Source organism: Rhododendron vialii, chromosome 2a (assembly GCF_030253575.1).
Source record: "Rhododendron vialii isolate Sample 1 chromosome 2a, ASM3025357v1".
In the NCBI taxonomy this organism is placed as follows: Eukaryota; Viridiplantae; Streptophyta; class Magnoliopsida; order Ericales; family Ericaceae; genus Rhododendron; species Rhododendron vialii.
This window is the reverse complement of record NC_080558.1, coordinates 34,871,724-34,891,467: the sequence shown is the minus strand read 5'-3', so window position 1 is coordinate 34,891,467 and position 19,744 is coordinate 34,871,724. Positions and strand designations below refer to the sequence as shown.

Below are 19,744 nucleotides of genomic sequence, written 5' to 3'. Positions count from 1 at the left end.
ATTTACTTATTACTCCTATATCTGCATAAAAAAAGAAGAGAGTCTAGGTACACTACACTAGTCAACTACTACATCATCCATTACATTTTTTGTGGGGCTCACTCCAAGTCCTACAAAAATAAAAAATGCTACGTACACTACATCATCCACTACACCATCCGCTACACGCCCCAAAACGACGTCGTTTTGGAAACGTCCAAAAATAAAGAAAAGAAATCAGAACAAGCATTTCTACTCCCACCACTGAGACGACACCGACGAAGAAAACGCCTCCACGACTACCGACCACCACGACCTCCATACGCCGTACGAGCTTCGAACCACAATCATTGGTATCGATCTCGAACGCTGACGAAGAACTCGACCACCACCATATGCCAACGAAGGTCTCTCTCTCGATCAAATGGTTGTATTGATTGAACTAGGGTTCCAATTTCAATTTGATATAGGAGATTTTTGCACAAAAAACTAGGGTTCCAATTTGGATCAGTTTCGCTCCTACTAATTCAAAAATAATATTATTGATATTCGTTAGAGCTGGTTTTTTTACAGGCCTCCATAAAATATTATTTTAAAATTTATTGACATTTTCCTGTATTTTTTTGGAACCTGAAGTGGACTCCACAAAAAAACGTAGTTGATAGTGTAGTGGTTTGGTGTAGCATCTTTCATAAAAAAAAAAAAGCATATTAACAAAGGAAATATATAAACAGGTTCATAAACAAGGAAAGCATTTTTCAGGTTAAGTAATCACTAATTAATTGCAAAACTAGCTAACCATACCGAAGACATCACATCCACTGATAATTTGGTAAGAGTTCATCCCCATAACTTAATAATAAAACTAGAGTAGTTTTCTTCTGCAACAACAGGTACTGGAGATTACATGCCAAATTAGTCACTTAATAGAAAATAAACATGACTAGCCACTAAAGGGCTGAAAGGGAAGTGCCAACTGATCGAGGAGACCAGTAACCGGGTTGGCAAGTCTGGGGTCGTATGCAAAACCATGCAATTCCCCACCACCACCATCTCCGCTGCTGCTACCACCAGCACCGCCACCGCCGCAAGCGAAAGGACAAGGGGGAACCCACAGCCACCTCTTCCTGTAGAAATCGAACAGCACCGCCTTGTCGGACCCGCGAATCGTTATGACGATGAACTCCCCGTGACCGACGCAGTTGAACCCTTTTCCACCTTCCACATCCTCAAACTGGACATAGAGTTGCTGAGGCATTCTGTCAATCTCAACCCATGTGGTTCCACAAGATTGTAGCCCCCACAGCCTCAGGCTTTTGGGGACATTCAGCTTGCTCTTTTCCACAGCTGCAATCAGAATCATCTGCCCACGACTCTCCACCAAGTTTGGCGACCTCAGGAACCTGTTTTGCAGATAAATTTGAGAATTTAAAATGTGTATAAAATACAAAAAATAACCTAAAAAACCTAGTCTATATATGGTCAAATGTCAAGTGTCCGATATTCTAATGTGTATTGCTAGGCTGTTATGTATGATCATCAAGCAACAAGTTATTTGACCTCTAAGGCTCTAATTAATACTGTTATGCATCGGCAGATCGGCTGGTATTGTCCAATGTATATCACCCTATATCTGACCGCATTACATGTACAGTTACGTATTGTCACAACACTTTTTTAAAACCCGAGGTTTTTCTAGTCTTCCTATGTTTCTAGCTAGAGTAGTTAATTTAAGAGCAGGAGTACTACAAAAATAAAAAAAAGAATTGTAAAAAAAAATAAACACAGAGTAACATCCATGGCAAAGACTTAACTCTATCACTTGAAAGTAATTCGAAGGGCCTACAAAGGGTGACCAAAAGTTCCAAAAATGTAACAATATTTTGAGGTAATTTGATCGAGAATTATATTTTTTAAAAGTGGACGATTATAAAACCCATTGAAGAACTAAGGAAAATTTTATTCTACTCCTATACTGTCACAAATATCTGTGGGATTAATTAGAATAGACGACTGACTATATAAAATCAGAGAACTTGTACCAAATAGTTACACATAATACTGCAGGCTTGTATCCACTCATTTATATTAATCAAAAGAACGATCGAAGTGCGTGATACGATTATATATATATCAACAATGATAGTGCCACACATGCTAATTTTTTTTTTATAATTTTTATGCAAATCATTTTGGTTAGAACATGCGCAAGCCTGTGATCGAAAATGCTGCGGGAGAGACCGTAGGAATTAGTCCGATGTGCGTACAACCTTGCCTGGGGCACCATGCATTGCCAAAACGATTCATTTTAGTTAGAAGAAGTACTACGTAATGAAAAAGTAAATGACCTAAATCTTTTTGTCGATAGAAAATTAGAAATTCATAGTATCGTTCAAGTTTTTAAGCCAAAAAACCCAGAAGAAGAAAACCTTCGCATCGGGGCTTGAATCTTGCACCAATGGTTTGTCGCCACGTCGTAAGCTAGAACACTGAATGGGCTGTAATTCATGCAGTAAAATCTTCCTCCCCCATAGACCATTCGACCTGATTCAAGGCTGCAAAGCCTAGGGAGTGAAGAATTGGTTCCCCACAACGAGTAAAATCCCCCTCCATCCACATGAAAGCTCTCGGCCGTTAGATTCTTCACGGCGAACGGAGATATAAGATCATCTCCGGCCACAACGAGATCAACCGATGTGTTAGTAACGGTCATACCAATGGAAGGAAACAAGCGTGGCCGTAGCGTGGGAGGGAGTGGAATAAGCGACCCGACAAGCGGGTTGGAAAGGAGCAGGCTCTTCGAACCGGCCTCGTCCGAAACCCAACAAACCAGGCCGTCGGACGATGAGGCCGGAGAAAAGCCCGGCGGGACGAGAGGGAACGGAATCCGGTTCCACGAGACGTCGTCAGGGTTAAAGAGGTAAGCCTCGGAGTTGGCCCTGTCCCCGTTGTTGTTGTTGTTTCTGTAGATGTAGTTCTTGTTCAGGAATTTCCGGTTGAAGAATAGGAACCAGTGGCGGCGAGGGGAGACTTGCAAGTACAATTCAAGAAAGCTGTTGGAGAATAGGAGCCCGTACCATCTCTTGCAGACGGAACGGGCTCGGAAAAAGGCCGGAGGCGGGAGGAGGGCGACGACGCGGTCGACAAGGCTGCGGGGGAGCCTGCTCCATATCCTACTGTCCATCCATGGAGTAGTAACGCCATCACATTTGGTGTGAGTACTACTGCTACTAGCACTTCCAGTGAAATTGGCAAAGGTGTAGGAAATGGGTATAATGGGGATAGAGGTGTTAAACCCTTCCATGTAGAAGGAATGGTTAACTCCTTTTTGTTTGTTCAATTGCTTTCTTGGGATGGGCTGTTAGATGGTTTGGCTTTGTTGGTGAAAGTTACATCCCATTGGGAAAATTAAGGTTTCTTGATTTGAATGGAAATGGAAAGGGTTTGAAGGGGGAAGAAAGCAAGGAGACTAAAACAAACACATGTGAAAGAGAAAGGGTTTCATGGATAGGTTTTGAGTTTTTGGTTGGGGTACAAGAGACAAGTGTTTATATAAGCTGGGAACTGCCTTTTTACCTCTGTTTTCATTGTGGTTTCTCTTTGCTGTTTCGTTTTGGTGGGAAAATGGCTGTGATTCTGATGGATCCGTCTATCGTTTCAGTGTTTTCTTGTCATGGACGAGGAAGGAAGTACAAGGTCAAGCACAGCAAAACTCCACACACACACACATACACATACACAGAGAGAGAGAGAGAGATAGAGAGAGAGAGAGATTGTACGGTCTGGACATTTGGCACTGCACGAGAGAGATTGTACGGTCTTGACATTTGGCACTGCACAAGTACTCGTAGAAGTACAACTAAATGCAAACTCGATGTTTGTAATCATGATAGGCCAAGCAACATGAAGGAACCGGATATAGCCAAGGAGCTCTTTTTTGGGATTATGGTATCATTCCACGTAGAAATTGAATAGAAATTGAATCTTCTCGGGTCTTTAATTTGGACTAGACAAGATAATTCAAATTTGGATCGTTCATTACTGTAATGAGAATAAATTTTTTACACCGCTGATGTAAACATTGGTTTCCTCCAAATCAATTGCATTGCACCACGTCGTTATGTTTTATTAATTGGGATTACTGTTTTGACACGTGTCGCAATGCAATTGATTTGGATGAAATAAATGTTTACACCGACGGTGTAAAAAATTTATTCTCTATTGCAATTAATGATTCATATTTGGTCAAAGACTTTTTACAGGTTGGAGTGTCTGAGCAAATTCAAACTACTCTTATTAATTAATGGTCCAGATTTGGATTGCCCTGTTTATCCCAAAAATTAGATGGGAGAAGAAAATTACACGAGAATTGTATGTGATTCGGCATTAACCTGTTTAGTTTCACTGGTCAAGCCCACTTTGTTGCGCATGTTTCCTTTTTGGGATGTCCCAAAAAATTGTCTATAAATCACAATTTATAATATTTTTTTATGATTTTGAAAACTTTGTTTAAAACAATAAATTGAGATCTATCAAACAAAATCCATATTGAATTATAAAAATATTATAGATTGTAAGATATAAAGAATTTTTTAGGACGTTCCACAAAAGAAACAGATGAAACAAAGTAGGACAGAGGGAGTATTACAAACTGTAGAGATTGCAACATGAGATCAATAAACACAATTTGAAGACCAAATCTCTAAATAAGATGATAGGTTCCTCTAAAAATCTTCCAAAAAGTACAAAAAAAGAAAAAAAGAAATGCAATAAATTACAAAATCTCCCATGATATGTTACATCTATTCTAAATTTTGAAGAAATAGAGATGAGTTGGAGATACTAATATGTCTACCACCCTTGTATGTTCTCTTCTAAGTTGGTTCCCTATGTTTTGGCAATGAAGAAACCCTAATTCCTATACACTTACTAACTAACTACACATTATTATTATTTTTAAAAATAAGATCATCTCATTTATATTAAAACGGAAAAGATTACATTTACAATAACAAAGAAAATACAACAAAACAAAACAAAAAAACCAAAAACAAAGAAAAACCGCAAGAAATTAGCACCAAGGTTGCAGCGACTTGCTTGAATGACTCCACATGCATGACTCCACTATCCAATCTTAGAACACTAGCGTTATACCCGTTTGATGTACAAAAAAAGAGAGGTCCAGGATGTGTTTTTTCCATTTTTGTGCATCGATCGTACACAATGCTAGTTTTGAATCATATGTCTATGCCCACTGACAATACTTAGCGATCACTTTCAGATGAAACTAGCCAATTTATGACAAAGGAAACCATAATAGATGATTGTAAGTAGGTAATTCTAAAATGAAAATCAATATTTGAGTAATGGGAAAAATAGCACCAAGAAAAGAATAGATAATTGTAGGTAATTCTAAAATGAAAACCAATATTTAAGAATTGGTAATTGGTCCTCCAAATTTTCGTACCAAAAGGAGCCGATTGCTTGAACCAATCTTTGGCCGGATTGGATGCAGCGACTTGCATGCTTGAATGAAAACCTTAAAAAATACTCCTACAAATGAAAAAATTGATGATTGTTAGTAAGTAATTCTAAAATGATAAATCAATATTGTGCAATTGGGTGTAATATATCAAATCAAACCTTGACGGTGTTAGAATACTCATTATTTAAGTGTCTTTTTTGGGAGTAACTTTCCTTTTATTTTCCTTCCCTTTTTAGGGTTGTGGTGAACTTTCTGGTTCTCCCTTCCCTTTTACTCGATGTATCTTCTTCGAGTTTAATAAAATTTTCTTTTGCCGAGAAAAAAAAAGTATTGAGCAATTGGTAAGTCCCACTCCATTTCAAACCATGATCCCATTGTCGCGAACATAAATTAAATTTTACACTAGAAATTAAGTCACTAGATTTGTCGACAACAATCAATACTATATTTGCCGATTTAAAAATAAATAAATTCAATACTAGTACTTTCCTTGGAGTGCCTTTTGTTTGTACGAATCTTCAAAAATTTATTTTCAGGTACGCCAAAATGATGTTACAAGTTTGCCACTTTTCTTGGAGTGCTTTTTGTTTATATGAATCTTCAAATAGAGTTTACTTTTGATTTAGGAGATGCTAGCTTTAGCATTTTCTTTGGCATTTTCATTATGTGTATTCACAACATGTTAGCGAACTAGTCCAAACGAGATAAATAACTCGTCGCAACGAGCAAATCTTGTGCACAAAAAAGAAAGAGAGAATCTCTAAATATTATTGATAAAGACCTGCATAAACTCTAAGTTACAAACTCTTATATAGGCCAAAACCCTAGAAACCCTAAAAAATAAATTTGAAAAAAAAAAGTCCCAGAATTTGAGGTTTTTCCTAAAACTGAAAACGGGAAAGAAAAACAAGACTTTTCCAAAAAGAATCAATTTAAAAAAAATTATGATCTAAGAGTTATTAATGAAACAAATCTTTCCTAAAACGGCAAAATAATGCAATAGAAAGCCTAAACGAAGGAATTAGGCCGAAAAACACACTATTCATCATCAACCTAGGGTTAGGTTGATGAGTATTGACTGGAGCGCAAAAATAAGTCAACCCACCAAATTTGGGCTTATTCCGAGCTCGTTCGAATTTAGCCAATTTGGATAAACTGAAATTAAACACCGTTTGGACTTTTGGGACTTGAGTCGGTTCAACTAATCATCGAATTGGACCTCTACGTTTTCTACATCAATTAAGAAAAGCACAAAGGTTCCCCAGTTACAAGTGTCCAACTCTACTCCATCATTTAGTTCATTGTTGCAACATAATAAGTTTAAAATGAAACCATCCATTCGATCCCCAATGAGAATGGACACCAACAGAGTTTGATCAGGTCATTTGTCCAATCCTATCTCAGTTTGATATACAGAAGGCTGTGAAACCTAGGAAGGCTTTTCACGGACTTGGGGAGAACACAAGGTGTTCTCTCTCTCTCTCTCTCTCTCTCTCTCTCTCTCTCCTATGAACAATAATACTACTTCTCTTTAGGTAGCCAGCCAGCTCTCTCTTGTCCTTTTTCTTTTGTTTGGTTTTGTCAAATATTGGTTTCACGTAGCAAATCTGAGTCAGGGTCTTTCACCCAATGTGTTGTTTTTGTCAAGCTTTTGATATCACTGCTCCAGAAATTAATTTCCCAGAAAAAGTGAAGAACGCAGTGACCAGATTTGGAAATCTCGGTTTCCCTTCAAGAAACCTCCCTATAAGGAAAAAAGTTGGTGTCCAGATTTGGAAACTACGCACTGTTACAAGAAAACTCTTTTCTCGCACCATTTTACATAACAGCATTACTCATCACATTCTGGGCTCCGTCCTTTATGTATTATTAAATCGTGCTCCCTCCATCCCGATTTGTTTGTCATCTTTTTGATATATGCATGTCCCAAATTGACTGTCTAATTTCAAAATCAATGACTCAGATTATGTAAATTTTCAAATCAATGGATTAGATTTGATTTCCTTAATAAATTGAAAAACCGAGATTGAACAAACAAATCGAGACGGATGAAATACTATTATCTGAACTGCCAAGCTTAGTACGGTTGGTAAATTTCATGTCCTCCTTTCCGTGGTAGCCTAGGTTCAAGTCTAATAAGGGGCGGAATTTAGGGGTTTCAGGACTATGGATAGTTTTTGAGGTCCCGTTGACTAACATTCCACTAACGTCGCTAAATATACAATATTGGCAAAAAAAAAAAAATACTGTTATCTACTACTCCAACATTTTATTTTCACGGGTTATATATTTCAAAATTTTGGGTTGAATTTATCAGAAATGTTTGATTGGTAGCCCTCCTATTTTCGGACTTAGGTCCAGTTCAGTGCGCCGAGTGTTTTAGTCACGTCCGGTTTCGATTTTGTGCGCCCATCCCGGCCGGGATCACGACAATATCCAGAATCTTCAATTTTGTGAAGTTCTCGCAAACAAAAAATAATGTTCATCGGATACTGTTAGATGCCTTATTCAGATACATTTATCTCGAAACAAATGGGCTTAATCCAGTATGTTGAGTGCATTCATTTTATCATAAACGTGTTTGGGTAAGACGTTGATCGGCATATGACAAACATGATTTTTTGGTTGGTTAAAGCACTTGATGAGTTTCACATAATGAATGATTTCGATTATTATTATAAGCACGGGATGGACTCACAAAATCAAAATTGGATGGGATTAGATATTAGCTAGGAGCACTACACTGGACCCTTAGTCCACCATTTTCACTCTCCCTTTTTTCGAGTTCGATAAAATGCAGAGAACAATTCTTAAAAAGGTTGCATAGATGTTTTTTTTCCCCTCAGCAAAAAAAGTTCTATTAATCGTTATAAAGAATTATAAAGATTAAACGGAGCAAAGAATTACAAAGAAGCTTTGCTCAATTTTATTTATAAAATGGTCGGATTACGAAAAATTTTGGGCTTAGACCATGGGCAGGAAGAGTAATCTCTGAAAAATTAGGATTTCAAACTTAAATTGCACAACACAACCATTAAGTTAAGTTTTTTCGGGTTAAAACTTTGTTGTAGAAAAAACATTTAGGCTTTTTCATTAATTGGATGAAAATAATTTATCCATAAATCTTTCGTAAATTATTTTTTGATATGAACCAGCTGCCTTCTAATGCAATTTTCACTGCTTAGTTTTCTTGATTGTTAATCCTGACCCACATCTAATTCCCTTCCCGATTCCCTCTCTCTCTCCTAAATTGAATTCCACCGTTAAGGCCCCCCACCCCACCCCACCGCCCCCGTCTCTCTCTCTCTCTCTCTCTCTCTCTCTCTCAAGACTATTTTGTTAATTTCTGAAAATATTTTTCATGTGCAAACCGGTTTGGTCACAAAATGGCTCAAGGAGTACTAAGCGCGGACGTACTAGGACTTGTCGCGTCCAACGTAAGGACTGGATGCCCCTTTTCTGACTTCTTGACTGTGAGCGAGAGTGTTGCAAACCTAAGGGCTAAATTGTAGTGATGGTTCGTGGTTTTGCCACAACGAGCGTGAACTTAACTATTTCCTAACTGTGTAGGAAAGAGAGCAACGTAAAATAAAGACAAACTTTATTATGTCGGAATAATAAAGTTGGGTACAAGGAAAAGTAAAACCCAAATTACTTGATGAAATAATTGAGTGAATGCAAGAAAAGTAAATATAGTTGCTTCGCTGGAAAGAATTTGGTTTAAGCGTTGGGATTAATTGGTGTGGAACGCTTTTTTTTCTTCTTCTTATAAACTTGTATTTATAGGCAAAGAGCATCCACGGTTTTGCATGCAAGGGGATTTGCTTGCTTCTTCTCACAGTGCCAAGTGTCCCATATTTAGTCTTTCATGCATGAGTGGGTGGCTATTGGCAGATGCAAGAAAATAGAAGGCTTCCTCCATTTCCACTTTTCATGGGAATTACTGATAGATTATGCCCCATTATTACATGGGATCTATAACTACCAATTAATTAATCTTCCCAATTAAAAGAACATTTTGGATTATCAACATATCCCCATGGGTTACGGGGCCTTCTCGAACTTAAGGCCTAAAGAATAAGGCCCAATTTAGACTTTAGAGCCATGGTCAATAAAAATTAACCAGGTCCAATTAATATTGTCTTGGTCTATTAATTTTAATTTAATACATCTCTATTTTTCGGCCTAATTTAATTAAATAATATTTAAATGGCTTTCCAGCGCTTGCCTATTTGGTGCCAAAAACGGGTGTAAACAATGCCTCCACAGGCCTTGATCTTGTTAAGATCTAGGCTTGGTGATTAGGACAGAACCTTGTTTTTGGCAACCCAAACAGACCTTTGATCTTTATCAAATATTCAAAAAGTTGTTAGGCTCTATCTTAGCTTAAGAACTTTGTTAAAGGTAGCCTAAACTCGAGGCCTTCATGTATGAATGAATAGCATGATCTCAGTTCAGTCATTTTTTATCTAATCCTCTATGGCTTTCTTGGTAGGTTTTCCCCAAAATTCCTCATTTCCCACATAGTAGGAAAATGATGTTTGAGGTATTTTTCATTTGTCAAATGCTTATGTAAATCACTATCCAAGTCCGTTAGAAAATACACATTACCTTTGAGGACTCTAGAAATCTGATACGGTCCTTCCCATGTTGGAGACCACTTGCCATGCCTTGAATTCTTTTCTCATAGAGGAAAGAAAGCTTTCCAAACCAAATCACCCTCAGAAAAACTCTTCTTTCTTACACGCTTGAAATAAGCCCTTGCAACTCTTCTTTTTTGAACCAACATGTGGTTAACTTCATCCAAGTCCTTAAGCTCTATCAGCATGGCTTGAGTATAATCTGCAGGAGTGAGGCCATATTGATATGCTATCCTTACCGACTTTACTGCTACTTCCATTGGTAGGACTGGATCGTGTCCATAGACCAACATATAAGAAGTTACATTGGTAGCTTCTTTCTTTGAGGTCCTGTAGGCCGATAAGGCGTCAGAAAGCAACTCGTTGGATTATTTTCCACCATTTTTTCTATAATATTGACCAAAGTCCTATTAGTGGACTCGGCCTGGCCATTCCCTTGTGCATAATAAGCAGTAGAATTGAAAACAATGATGTTTTGCTGTGTAGCAAAGTTAACCACTTGTTCTCCCATAAATATTATACCCCTATCCGCAACCAAGTGTTCGAGCAATCCAAACCTATGGATGATTTTCTCCTTAATTACTTCTTGTTGATCCACAGATTTTAATGGCACTGCTTCTGCCCATTTAGTAAAATAATCCGTGGCTACCAAGATGTAAGTGTGATTTCTAAAAGGAGGAGGATAAATTTTTTCAATTACGACACTACAAGAAAAAGTATGTTTAGTGACGAAAAAGTGGCGACAAAATTTAATTTCGTCGCTAAATGAGTATATTTGGCGACAAAAAAATTAATTCGTCACTGTTTTGATAACTTCCTTGACGAAATTATTTTGTCACCAATTATAACTATTTAGCGACGGAAAAGATATTTTTGTCACCAAAGGCTCCTAGTTGGTGACGAAATAAAATTTTCGTCGCCAAAAGAGTAAAAAAGGAGACGAAATTATTTTTTGTCCCCAAAGATAACTATTCGGTGACGGAAAAAATATTTTGTCACCAAATGAACCAATTTGGCGACGAAAAATATTTTCGTCTTCTTTTTTCGTTTTCAGTGACGAAAATTTATCCTTTGGTGACGAAATTTATGAATTACGCTTTGTCACGAAATATATTTCGGGTATAACTCTTTGCTCAGAACTCCGATTGAGATAATTTAAATTGGTTTGAACAATAACATAAAGAGCTACGACTTTCATGTTTATTAAAATTGCTAATTTTAATAGTTTAAAATGCCGTTCAAAATATATTTTAATGTTCAATGTATGTGTTATATATTAGATATTTCAAACATATGCTGAAAAGTTTGTGTGGTGTAGTTGGTTAAAGCTTGCGTGCAAAACTTAGGAGACTCGGGTTCGAAACCCCGTAGGAGCAAGAAAGTGAGATTTTTTTTTCACATATAAGAATGTCTTTCGTGACGAAAAATTTCGTCACCGATGGGTCACCTTTGATGAGCCAAAGGGAATAATTTGTGACGAAATTTTTTGTCATCAAAAAAGCACAATAGGTAACGAAGAAAATTTCGTCACCAAGTCATGTTTCCGTGACGAAATTTTTCGTCACCAAAAGGCACTATAGGTGACGAAAAATAGATTTCGTCACCAGGTAGGAATCCTCGACAATCTTTAGTTGATAAAATTTTTTCGTCACCTATATTATTTGTGACAAAAAACATACAATTTGCGACGATTTTCATTCGTCACCCAATGCAATTTTTCTTGTAGTACGTCAAGAGCCCAGCCTTTGAATGGCCAAAGTTTAACCATAGCATGATAAACAGCTGCAGAAACACGTTGAATTGGGCTATGGGCCTGACAGGGCTGACATCATGTGGAAAAATAAATGCAATCCTCTAAAATGGTTGGCCAATAGTACTCATACCTTCTGATTAGCTATCTCATCTCTTATCCCTGATTGATGGGCTCCACAAAACTCCTTCATGGACCTCACTCATGACCCTCATGGCCTCAAGGTGCCTTAAACACCTTAAAAGTAAGTCATTTTCAGGGCTTTTCTTGTATAATTCATTTCCCACGAGGACATAGTTATGGCTCTCCTTCTTACTTTCCTAGAGGTTCTATGATGAGGCCTCTTCAAGAAAGAAATAATAGGTGTGCGCCAATCATTCTCGGGCTCGTCATCTGATTCTTCCCCCGTAAAGTTTGAATTAAACACTTCTAGTCCTAGACCCCTTCTCCTAATAGAAGGTAACAATCTCTTTTGGACTGTGATGATTTTGTGAATCATTTTTGGTGATAACTTCAGGCCTATTGAGGCCTGAGCCAAGCTATTTGCCTCAGTGTTCATACTCCTTGAAACGTGTTTGACAGTTACATTATCAAAATTTTGAATTAATTGCACAGCTGCCATATAATAATGAGCTAAGTCCTTACTATAGCATTTGAATGTCCCTACCAAGTGATTGATTACAAGGTTTGAGTCCCCAATAACCTTTACTTCTCTGGCCTCTATATCCCTAAGGATTGCAAGGCCTATTACAACTGCTTCATATCCAGCTTGATTATTTGTACATGGAAAATCAAATTGAAAGAACAATTCAGTACTCAGGCCTTTGGGAGAAATAATAATTATTCCACAGCCTGGGACTTCCTGAGTCCTTGATCCATCAAAGAGCAGTGTCCAAGGAGTGAGTGATATTTCAAGCGCACTTAGTTCTATCTTAGATTTATCGCCAATATCCACTCATGGATGATCAGCAAGAAAATCTGCTGAGGCCTGGCCCTTCATAGTTTTTTGAGGAATGTCTTGAAAACTGAATTTCATTAGAGCTAGAGACCATTTGCCAATTTGGCCTCTCATAATTGGCCGAGAAAACAAGTACTCAACTAGGTCTGTTTTACTCATAATGTATACCAAAACTGGAAGAATGTAGTGCCTCAATTTTATTACTGAAAAGTACAAGGCAAGACAAATCTTTTCAATAAGAGTGTATTTCCTTTCACATGGAGTCAATAACCTACTCAAATAATAAACTATTTGTTCATTTCCTTGAGCGTTGTCTTGAGCTAAAAGGCCTCCAATAGAGCCTTCAGCAGCTGAGATATAAAGCTTCAAAGGCTTGTTCTTGATAGAAGGCATAAGGACTGGAGCTGTTGCTAAATAGCCTTTGATCTCATAAAAGGCCTTCTGATGGCTTGCCTCCCAAACAAAAGTGTCATGGTCCTTCAGTTTCAAGAGTTGAGAAAAGACCTGAACACTCCCAGCTAGGTTTGAGATGAACGTTCTCAAGAAGTTGAATGATTCCAAGAGCTTCTGCAACTCTTTCTTGGTAGTAGGAGGCTTTGCTTCCATAATTGCTTTGGCCTTATTTTTGTCAACCTCAATCCCTTTGTTGTGGACCAAAAATTCAAGGAATTTGCCTGCGGAAACTCCAAAGGCACACTTTAAGGGTTTTACTTTCAAGTCAAATTGTTGCATTGTTAAAAATGACCTCCTCAAGTGTTCCAAATGTTCATCATAAGACTGAAACTTGATCACAATATCATCGACATAGATCTCCATGAAACAGCCAATGAAATCATGAAATATGGCATTCATTGCTCGCTAGAACGAAGCACCTGCATTCTTCAGGCCGAAGGGCATTACGACTCACTCAAAGGTTCCTAAGGCTCTGGGACACCTAAAAGCAATCTTAGCTGTATCGGCTTTATCAATAAATATTTGATTGTAGCTAGAATGTCCATCCATGAAGGACAAAACCTTATGACCAGAGGCTCCATCTACTAACTGATCTACGATTGGCATTCGGTATTCGTCCTTTGGGGATGCCAAATTCAGGTTTCTGAAGTCCACACATACTCTGACTTTGCCGTTTTTCTTAAGGACTTGTATAATATTAGAGAGCAAAATAACATACCTAGCGTTGCGTAGCGTATGAACCCAACATTGAAAAGACGTTCAATCTCATCTTTGACCTGCAAATAGATCTCATTGGACATCCTCCTCGGCAGTTGTTTGAAAGGTTTAAACACTGGTTGAATGGGCAGCTTGTGTTCCATTAGGTTTCTGGATAGACCCGGGAGCATTTCACAAGTTCAAGCAAAACAAAACCTAAACTCCTTTAAGAGCTGGATGAATTTCTCTTTCACGTCCTCTGGCAAAAGTTGGCTAATATATACAGGTCTGAGATTCTCTGACTCTCCCAAATTAACTTCTTCGGAAGGATCTTGCACATCAGCTTTTAGATCATCCAACTTGGCTGGGGCTGCTTCAAGATCTTCTCTCTTCAATCAGGTTTTCATCCTCATTTATTACTTCAGCCGCACAGGCCGAATTCTCTCATTCCTCTGGTTCTTGAATATCCATCAGCCTTCTTTCAAGTACGTACGCCTTAAACTTTGACAGCATAGCATGAAGAGCCACACTCTTCTCTTCTTCTGAAGGGCTTACTAACATTGAGAATGACGTTTGAATGAAGCTATAATCATCCTGCTTGACTCCGTGATCATAGGACCGATTAACTCTTGGAAAAGTACCTTTATTTCTTCCGCTGACTTGTTATTATGAATATGGGTTATTTTGTGGCAGTCACACTTATCAAGACCTGCCTCCTTCATTGGAGCAACCCCTTCATCATATAAATGGGCCTCGGCATGATTGGTAGAGGCCTGAAAAGGTCTGCGGTCAGTGCATATCACCTCCACGTCATCTTAATTCCAAAAGATAAGACATTAGTAAAGGGTTGAGGGAACAGCTAAACAGGAGTGAATCCAATCTCTCCCCAGTAGAACATTGAAGGAAGAATGTGAATTAACAATAAAGAAAGGTGTTATTAAGGTCTTGGATCCCACTGTTAAGTTCATGATCAGAATACATTGACAAGCTGTCTCCTTCCCAGTGAAATCAGTCAAGGTTGAAGTGCATGAGACTAGATCTTGATCAGTCTTCCCAAGCTTTTGCATCATAAACCTAGGACTGAGATTGGTTGTTGACCCATTATCCACATGAGATGGTTGATCGACATCCCATTAAGACAACCAGTGATGTATAAGGGCTTGATGTGTTTGTTCATCGTGAGATTTGGCCTTTCATAGATCTCGCTAGTTGCCCGATCCTCTGTCTTTCCCTCGGTCTCATCCTTTAACACAATCACTAAAGGCCCATTCAGCCCTACAGAGGACTCGTTTAAAATTTCAGCTGTCTGCCTCATCTCTATAACATCCCCTCCATAACTGTTGGAGTGTTGTCTTTGGCCTCTAGATCTGCTGGTAGTATTACAACCACGTTGCATTGCATATTAGGACTTTGTCCAGGCTTGAACTTCTTAGCCTTTGGATTCAAATTTGAATTGCCCCTCGAGTCTGACTCTTCCTTGGTTCAAGAGCTGTCATTTTGAGTAAAGTCATTTGTTTTGGAAGAGGCTCAATTCTAGCCTACTTAAGAGTTCTTTCCAAGAAAATTTGTTTCTTGGATACAGTATCTTACTTTGGAGGCGGTTTAGTAACAGCCTCCTTGTATGTCTTCCCCACAGGGACTTGCTTCTTAGGTAAAATCATTGGAGGAGGCTCAATGATAGCCTATTCCACAGTCCTTTCCAAAGGATTGTATGCTCGCTTAGCCTTAGGTTTTTCAACCATAGGCTCCTCAACTGAGACTTCCCCCTTCTTCCTCTTAGGAACATCTTCAATCATTGGGTCATCCAGTAAATCTGTCTCTTCCTCAACCCTTCTAGCTACTTGCCTGAATCGTTAGCGGCATCTCTTTTAAGATTTGGATAAAGGCGGAGGTTCGGAGGAAACTTTGGGATGTTCAACCCTGTGCCACTTGTCTGGAGGAGTGACTGAAGGCCTCACAGCCCTCGGCTTGCCCTTGGAAGGAGCAAAAATCCTCAAGTTGTCTAGCTCATCTTCAATTTCAACCAATCCTGGTTGAATCCTGTTGAAAACAAATTCACGTACAACCCTCTTCCCCTTAGATCTGTATGGCTCCTTAGGACTGAGTTCAACCATTCACATAATAATGCTCTTCAGGGCTGGCTTACTAGGACTAGCATGATGTCCACACTCTGTGCACAGGGACGAATTCAGAAATATAGTATAGTGGGGGCATATGTTGATCATAATAAAGAAAGTTAATTTTTTTTAGTCAATCACAATAAGATTGTACAAAATTAAGACATACATTACTAACTACAAAAGTAAGAAAAATTTCAAAAACCTTTACACCAAAATTCAATTAGACTCCCAACCTTTTAAAAACTTCGATTTTACTCTCAACATTATCTTTCATTAATCAAAACGCCTCATTCTGTCCGAATGACTAACGGATTCCGTTAAAAAGCGTCCCGATCGAATTTTGATGATCCAAACCGCTCAATGTGTTCAAAACGTGATTTTAAGGGTAATCGCGAGAAATCAGCAAAAAAAAAGAACAGGAAGGGCTTCATTTGAGCAATTTTTTATTGAACTAACCAATAAAAAACTATTCAGATGAAACCCTTCCCAATCATTTTTTTTGATTTCTTGCGGATACTCTTAAAATCACGTTCTAATCACATTGAGCGGCTCGAATCATCAAAATTTGATCAGAAAATGGGAGGTGCAGACCGAAGCAAAATCCGGATGTTCGAACTTGAACAAAATTCGGATTGATCCGCACCTCCCATTTCCCAATCGAATTTCGATGATCCGAGCTGCTCAATATGATAAGAACGTGATTTTAAGGGTAATCGCGAGAAATCAACAAAAAAAATAACCTGAAAGGGCTTCATCTGAACAGTTTTTTGTTGTAATAAAAAACTGTTCAGATGAAGCCCTTCCCAATCATTTTTGTTGTTGATTTTTCACGAGTACCCTTAAAATCACATTCTAATCACATTGAGCGACTCAGATCATCGAAATTTGATCGAAAAATGGGAGGAACAGACCGAAGCAAAATCCGGACGTCCGAACTTGAACAAAATCCGGATCGATCCGCACCTCCCCTTTTCCAATCGAATTTCAATAATCTAAGCCGCTCAATGTGATTAGAACGTGATTTTAAGGGTACCCGCGAGAAATCAGCAAAAAAAATGATCGGAAAGGGCTTCATCTGAACCGTTTATTTATTGAACTATTCAACAAAAAACTATTCAGATGAAGCTCTTTCAACAAAAAACTGTTCAGATGAAGCTCTTTCCGGTCATTTTTTTTGATAATTTTTCAGAGGTAGTTCAATAAAAAACTGTTCAGATGAAGCCCTTTCTGATCATTTTTTTTGCTGATTTCTCGCGGGTACCCATAAAATCATGTTCTAATCATATTGAGCGGCTCGGATCATCGAAATTCGATCGGGACACTATTTAACGGAGTTTTTAACAAAATTCGTTAGTCATTCGGACGGAATGGGGCTTTTTGATTAATGGAAGATAGGGGTGTGCATGGGTCGGGCGGGTAATGAACTGATAAAGGAAACGAGAATCCTTGATATCTTGGGATTCCTATACGAGTTAGGAATCCTAGGGGAACACGGATGCTTGGCCAGCAAGCATACGCGAATCTATAAATAAAATGTAAACCTAGAGGTAAAAGGTACGCAATACTTTGCATTCTTGCTTTCTTACTGATAATTAGGGTTTGACTGCTAGTACGTGATACTAACTTTGACATCGGAGGGCCTTTGCCACGAGAGGCAGAGGTGCGCTCACCCCCTGTCTATTTTGCAGATTAGGGTTCCGACGACGATTTAGGGTTCCGATGAAGAGGCACGAGAAAGCCGTTGCAATCCAATTGATCCGAAGTATCAATTGTTTTCACCCCCTACAATTATGAACATATCCCCCTGGGTTACGGGTTTTCTCGAACTTAAGGCCATAACAATAAGGCCCAATTTAGACTTTAGACCCATGGCTAATAAAAATTAACCGGGCCCAATTAATATTGTCTTGGCCCATTAAATTTAACTCAATACATCTCTATTTTTCGGCGCAATTTAATTAAATAATAATTAAATGGCTTTCCAGTGTTGGTCTATGATTTAATGCAAAAAACGGGTGTAAACAAAATCAAACATTGAAAAATAAAAGTTTAAAATTTATTTTCTGAAAAAATATTTTACATTTTAAAACATTTTATATCGAAACAAACGGAGCCTTAAAGACACCTCCCGCTCGCAAAGTTCCTTGCTGTATCTCTGCCCGAAAGAGTCAATTCAAGACCTTTGATACAAAATTTGGAAGTCGCCATATATAGGTTGTCTTTTTTTAGAGACCAGACTCGATATGGTGCCATGTTAATTTGGCTTTAGAGAAATTTTGGTCTCCATGCCGCTCTTCGAATTTTTTCCTAAAAATAAAGCTTTTAACCTACGTGGCCTTTGGAGAACTCATATTTGTACATTCGTGGAGATGGTATTGGTAATCCAATCCATGGTCTAATGATGCAAGAAGACAAAATTGACCTTCGTGAAACAAATTCATGGATCTCAGCGACGGCGGCATCCGTTGGCGGAGCTAGCTTCATGGACCTCGGCGACTGACTCTCCTCAAGCCGTTTTTGGGAGCCGATTTGGCAAGCTTCTCGGCAGCTACCCATCTGACGTGTTCGATTGTTCGACGAGGTCAGATCTGGTAAGGTCTTCGATTCCTTTGTCCTCTCCTTCTCTTTTTTTTCCAAACCCCTAACCTCATCGTGTTTGTCCCCCATCGATCTCTTGGCTGTCAGTATACCCAAAGTTTTATGGTCGGAGTTTACGACTGGATTTTCCGATTGTGCTTAACGGCTAGGGGTATTTTGGGTTGGATGGAGTGTTGTGAAAATTTTAATGTACTCGTAAGCGCACGAATTGTATCGAAGTATAGTTATGCAAGTGCGAGGTCGAACCCACAAGGACTTGTGATTTTTATAGGAAAACTAAATAAATCTAAATTGATTGAACCCCTAACCTAGTTAACAAAAGTTTTGATTTGTATTTTAACTAAGAATTAAAAAAACAATAATATTAAATGAATAAGTTGACGATTGAATGAACTTGATGAAAGAAAAGTGACTAAGGTTTTAGAATCCACACACATGTATTCATAGTACATTACTAACAAACTCTTATTTATTTTCTTACTTTTCTTCACAGTAAATTGGTAGCTAAACTCTATTACTACGGAAAATATCATCGTTACGAACTTTTAGAAAAATAAATTTTGTACGCTCTTCCTCGCCTTAATGTTCAAGACCAAAAAACCATATGTATCCATTCGAAAACAAATCACAAAAGATATCCAGTGCTTGAAATCAAGAGTTGCATAACAGGGCTGAATAATTAGCTAGCAATCTCAAATCATGGAGAAAACATGATTGAATCCATATCCAAAATTACTAACTTAAATTAATGAGGTAAGAACGATTATTTGATTAAACCAAGCATTCGGAAAATAAATAAAGAGTGCGCAAAACATGAGGTTTAATCCTCCATCCTAGCCTAGAATATTTACCCTCTCCTGGACTATTACCAATTGAAGCTCCCTTTTTCTCTACTTTGACCGCAGCCGTCCGTGGTCTAAGATGTCACCCATCCGAACTCTTCTGTTGCTTTTATAATGTGCCGTGTAATTCTCTGATGGAAAGAAAATTCTTTTCCCTTCAACTTTCCTAACGCATTGAGCCCTTGAATTTCTTCCCACGTTGTTGCTAGGACTTGGCCTTTTT

At 38.3% G+C, this 19,744-nt stretch overlaps 3 protein-coding genes across 3 annotated transcripts; all 3 read right to left on the bottom strand.

Annotated features, from left to right (window-relative positions):
* Positions 1-853: 853 nt before the first annotated feature.
* Positions 854-3,566, bottom strand: LOC131316351 (protein UNUSUAL FLORAL ORGANS). Its single transcript, XM_058345688.1, has 2 exons — positions 2,409-3,566; positions 854-1,382 (listed from the first exon to the last, which is right to left on the bottom strand). Exons 1-2 carry the CDS (start codon positions 3,281-3,283, stop codon positions 923-925), a joined length of 1,335 nt encoding a protein of 444 aa, XP_058201671.1. The 5' UTR covers positions 3,284-3,566; the 3' UTR covers positions 854-922.
* A 6,582-nt stretch (positions 3,567-10,148) lies between these two features.
* Positions 10,149-12,047, bottom strand: LOC131317473 (uncharacterized). Its single transcript, XM_058347020.1, has 4 exons — positions 11,988-12,047; positions 11,834-11,886; positions 10,524-10,772; positions 10,149-10,434 (listed from the first exon to the last, which is right to left on the bottom strand). The coding sequence occupies exons 1-4, from the start codon at positions 12,045-12,047 to the stop codon at positions 10,149-10,151; spliced, it is 648 nt and encodes a 215-aa protein (XP_058203003.1).
* Positions 12,048-12,092: 45 nt separating this feature from the next.
* On the bottom strand, positions 12,093-13,664 carry LOC131317472 (uncharacterized). The gene is made up of 2 exons (XM_058347019.1): positions 12,981-13,664; positions 12,093-12,785 (listed from the first exon to the last, which is right to left on the bottom strand). The coding sequence occupies exons 1-2, from the start codon at positions 13,662-13,664 to the stop codon at positions 12,093-12,095; spliced, it is 1,377 nt and encodes a 458-aa protein (XP_058203002.1).
* Between the last annotated feature and the right edge of the window lie 6,080 nt (positions 13,665-19,744).

Bases quoted from the DNA above. Each gene is read 5' to 3' on its own strand.
- LOC131316351 (XM_058345688.1), bottom strand. From the start codon at position 3,283: ATGGAAGGGTTTAACACCTCTATCCCCATTATACCCATTTCCTACACC. The intron at 1,383-2,408 runs GTTTTCTTCTTC...TCTGCAAAACAG, and splicing joins ATTCAAGCCCCGATGCGAAG to GTTCCTGAGGTCGCCAAACT.
- LOC131317473 (XM_058347020.1), bottom strand. From the start codon at position 12,047: ATGAAGGAGTTTTGTGGAGCCCATCAATCAGGGATAAGAGATGAGATA. The intron at 10,773-11,833 runs GTACTACAAGAA...TCCTCCTTTTAG, and splicing joins TCAAAGGCTGGGCTCTTGAC to AAATCACACTTACATCTTGG. The intron at 10,435-10,523 runs GTCCACTAATAG...ATCGGCCTACAG, and splicing joins CAAGGGAATGGCCAGGCCGA to GACCTCAAAGAAAGAAGCTA.
- LOC131317472 (XM_058347019.1), bottom strand. From the start codon at position 13,664: ATGAATGCCATATTTCATGATTTCATTGGCTGTTTCATGGAGATCTAT. The intron at 12,786-12,980 runs GTATACATTATG...GATAAATCTAAG, and splicing joins ACTACATTCTTCCAGTTTTG to ATAGAACTAAGTGCGCTTGA.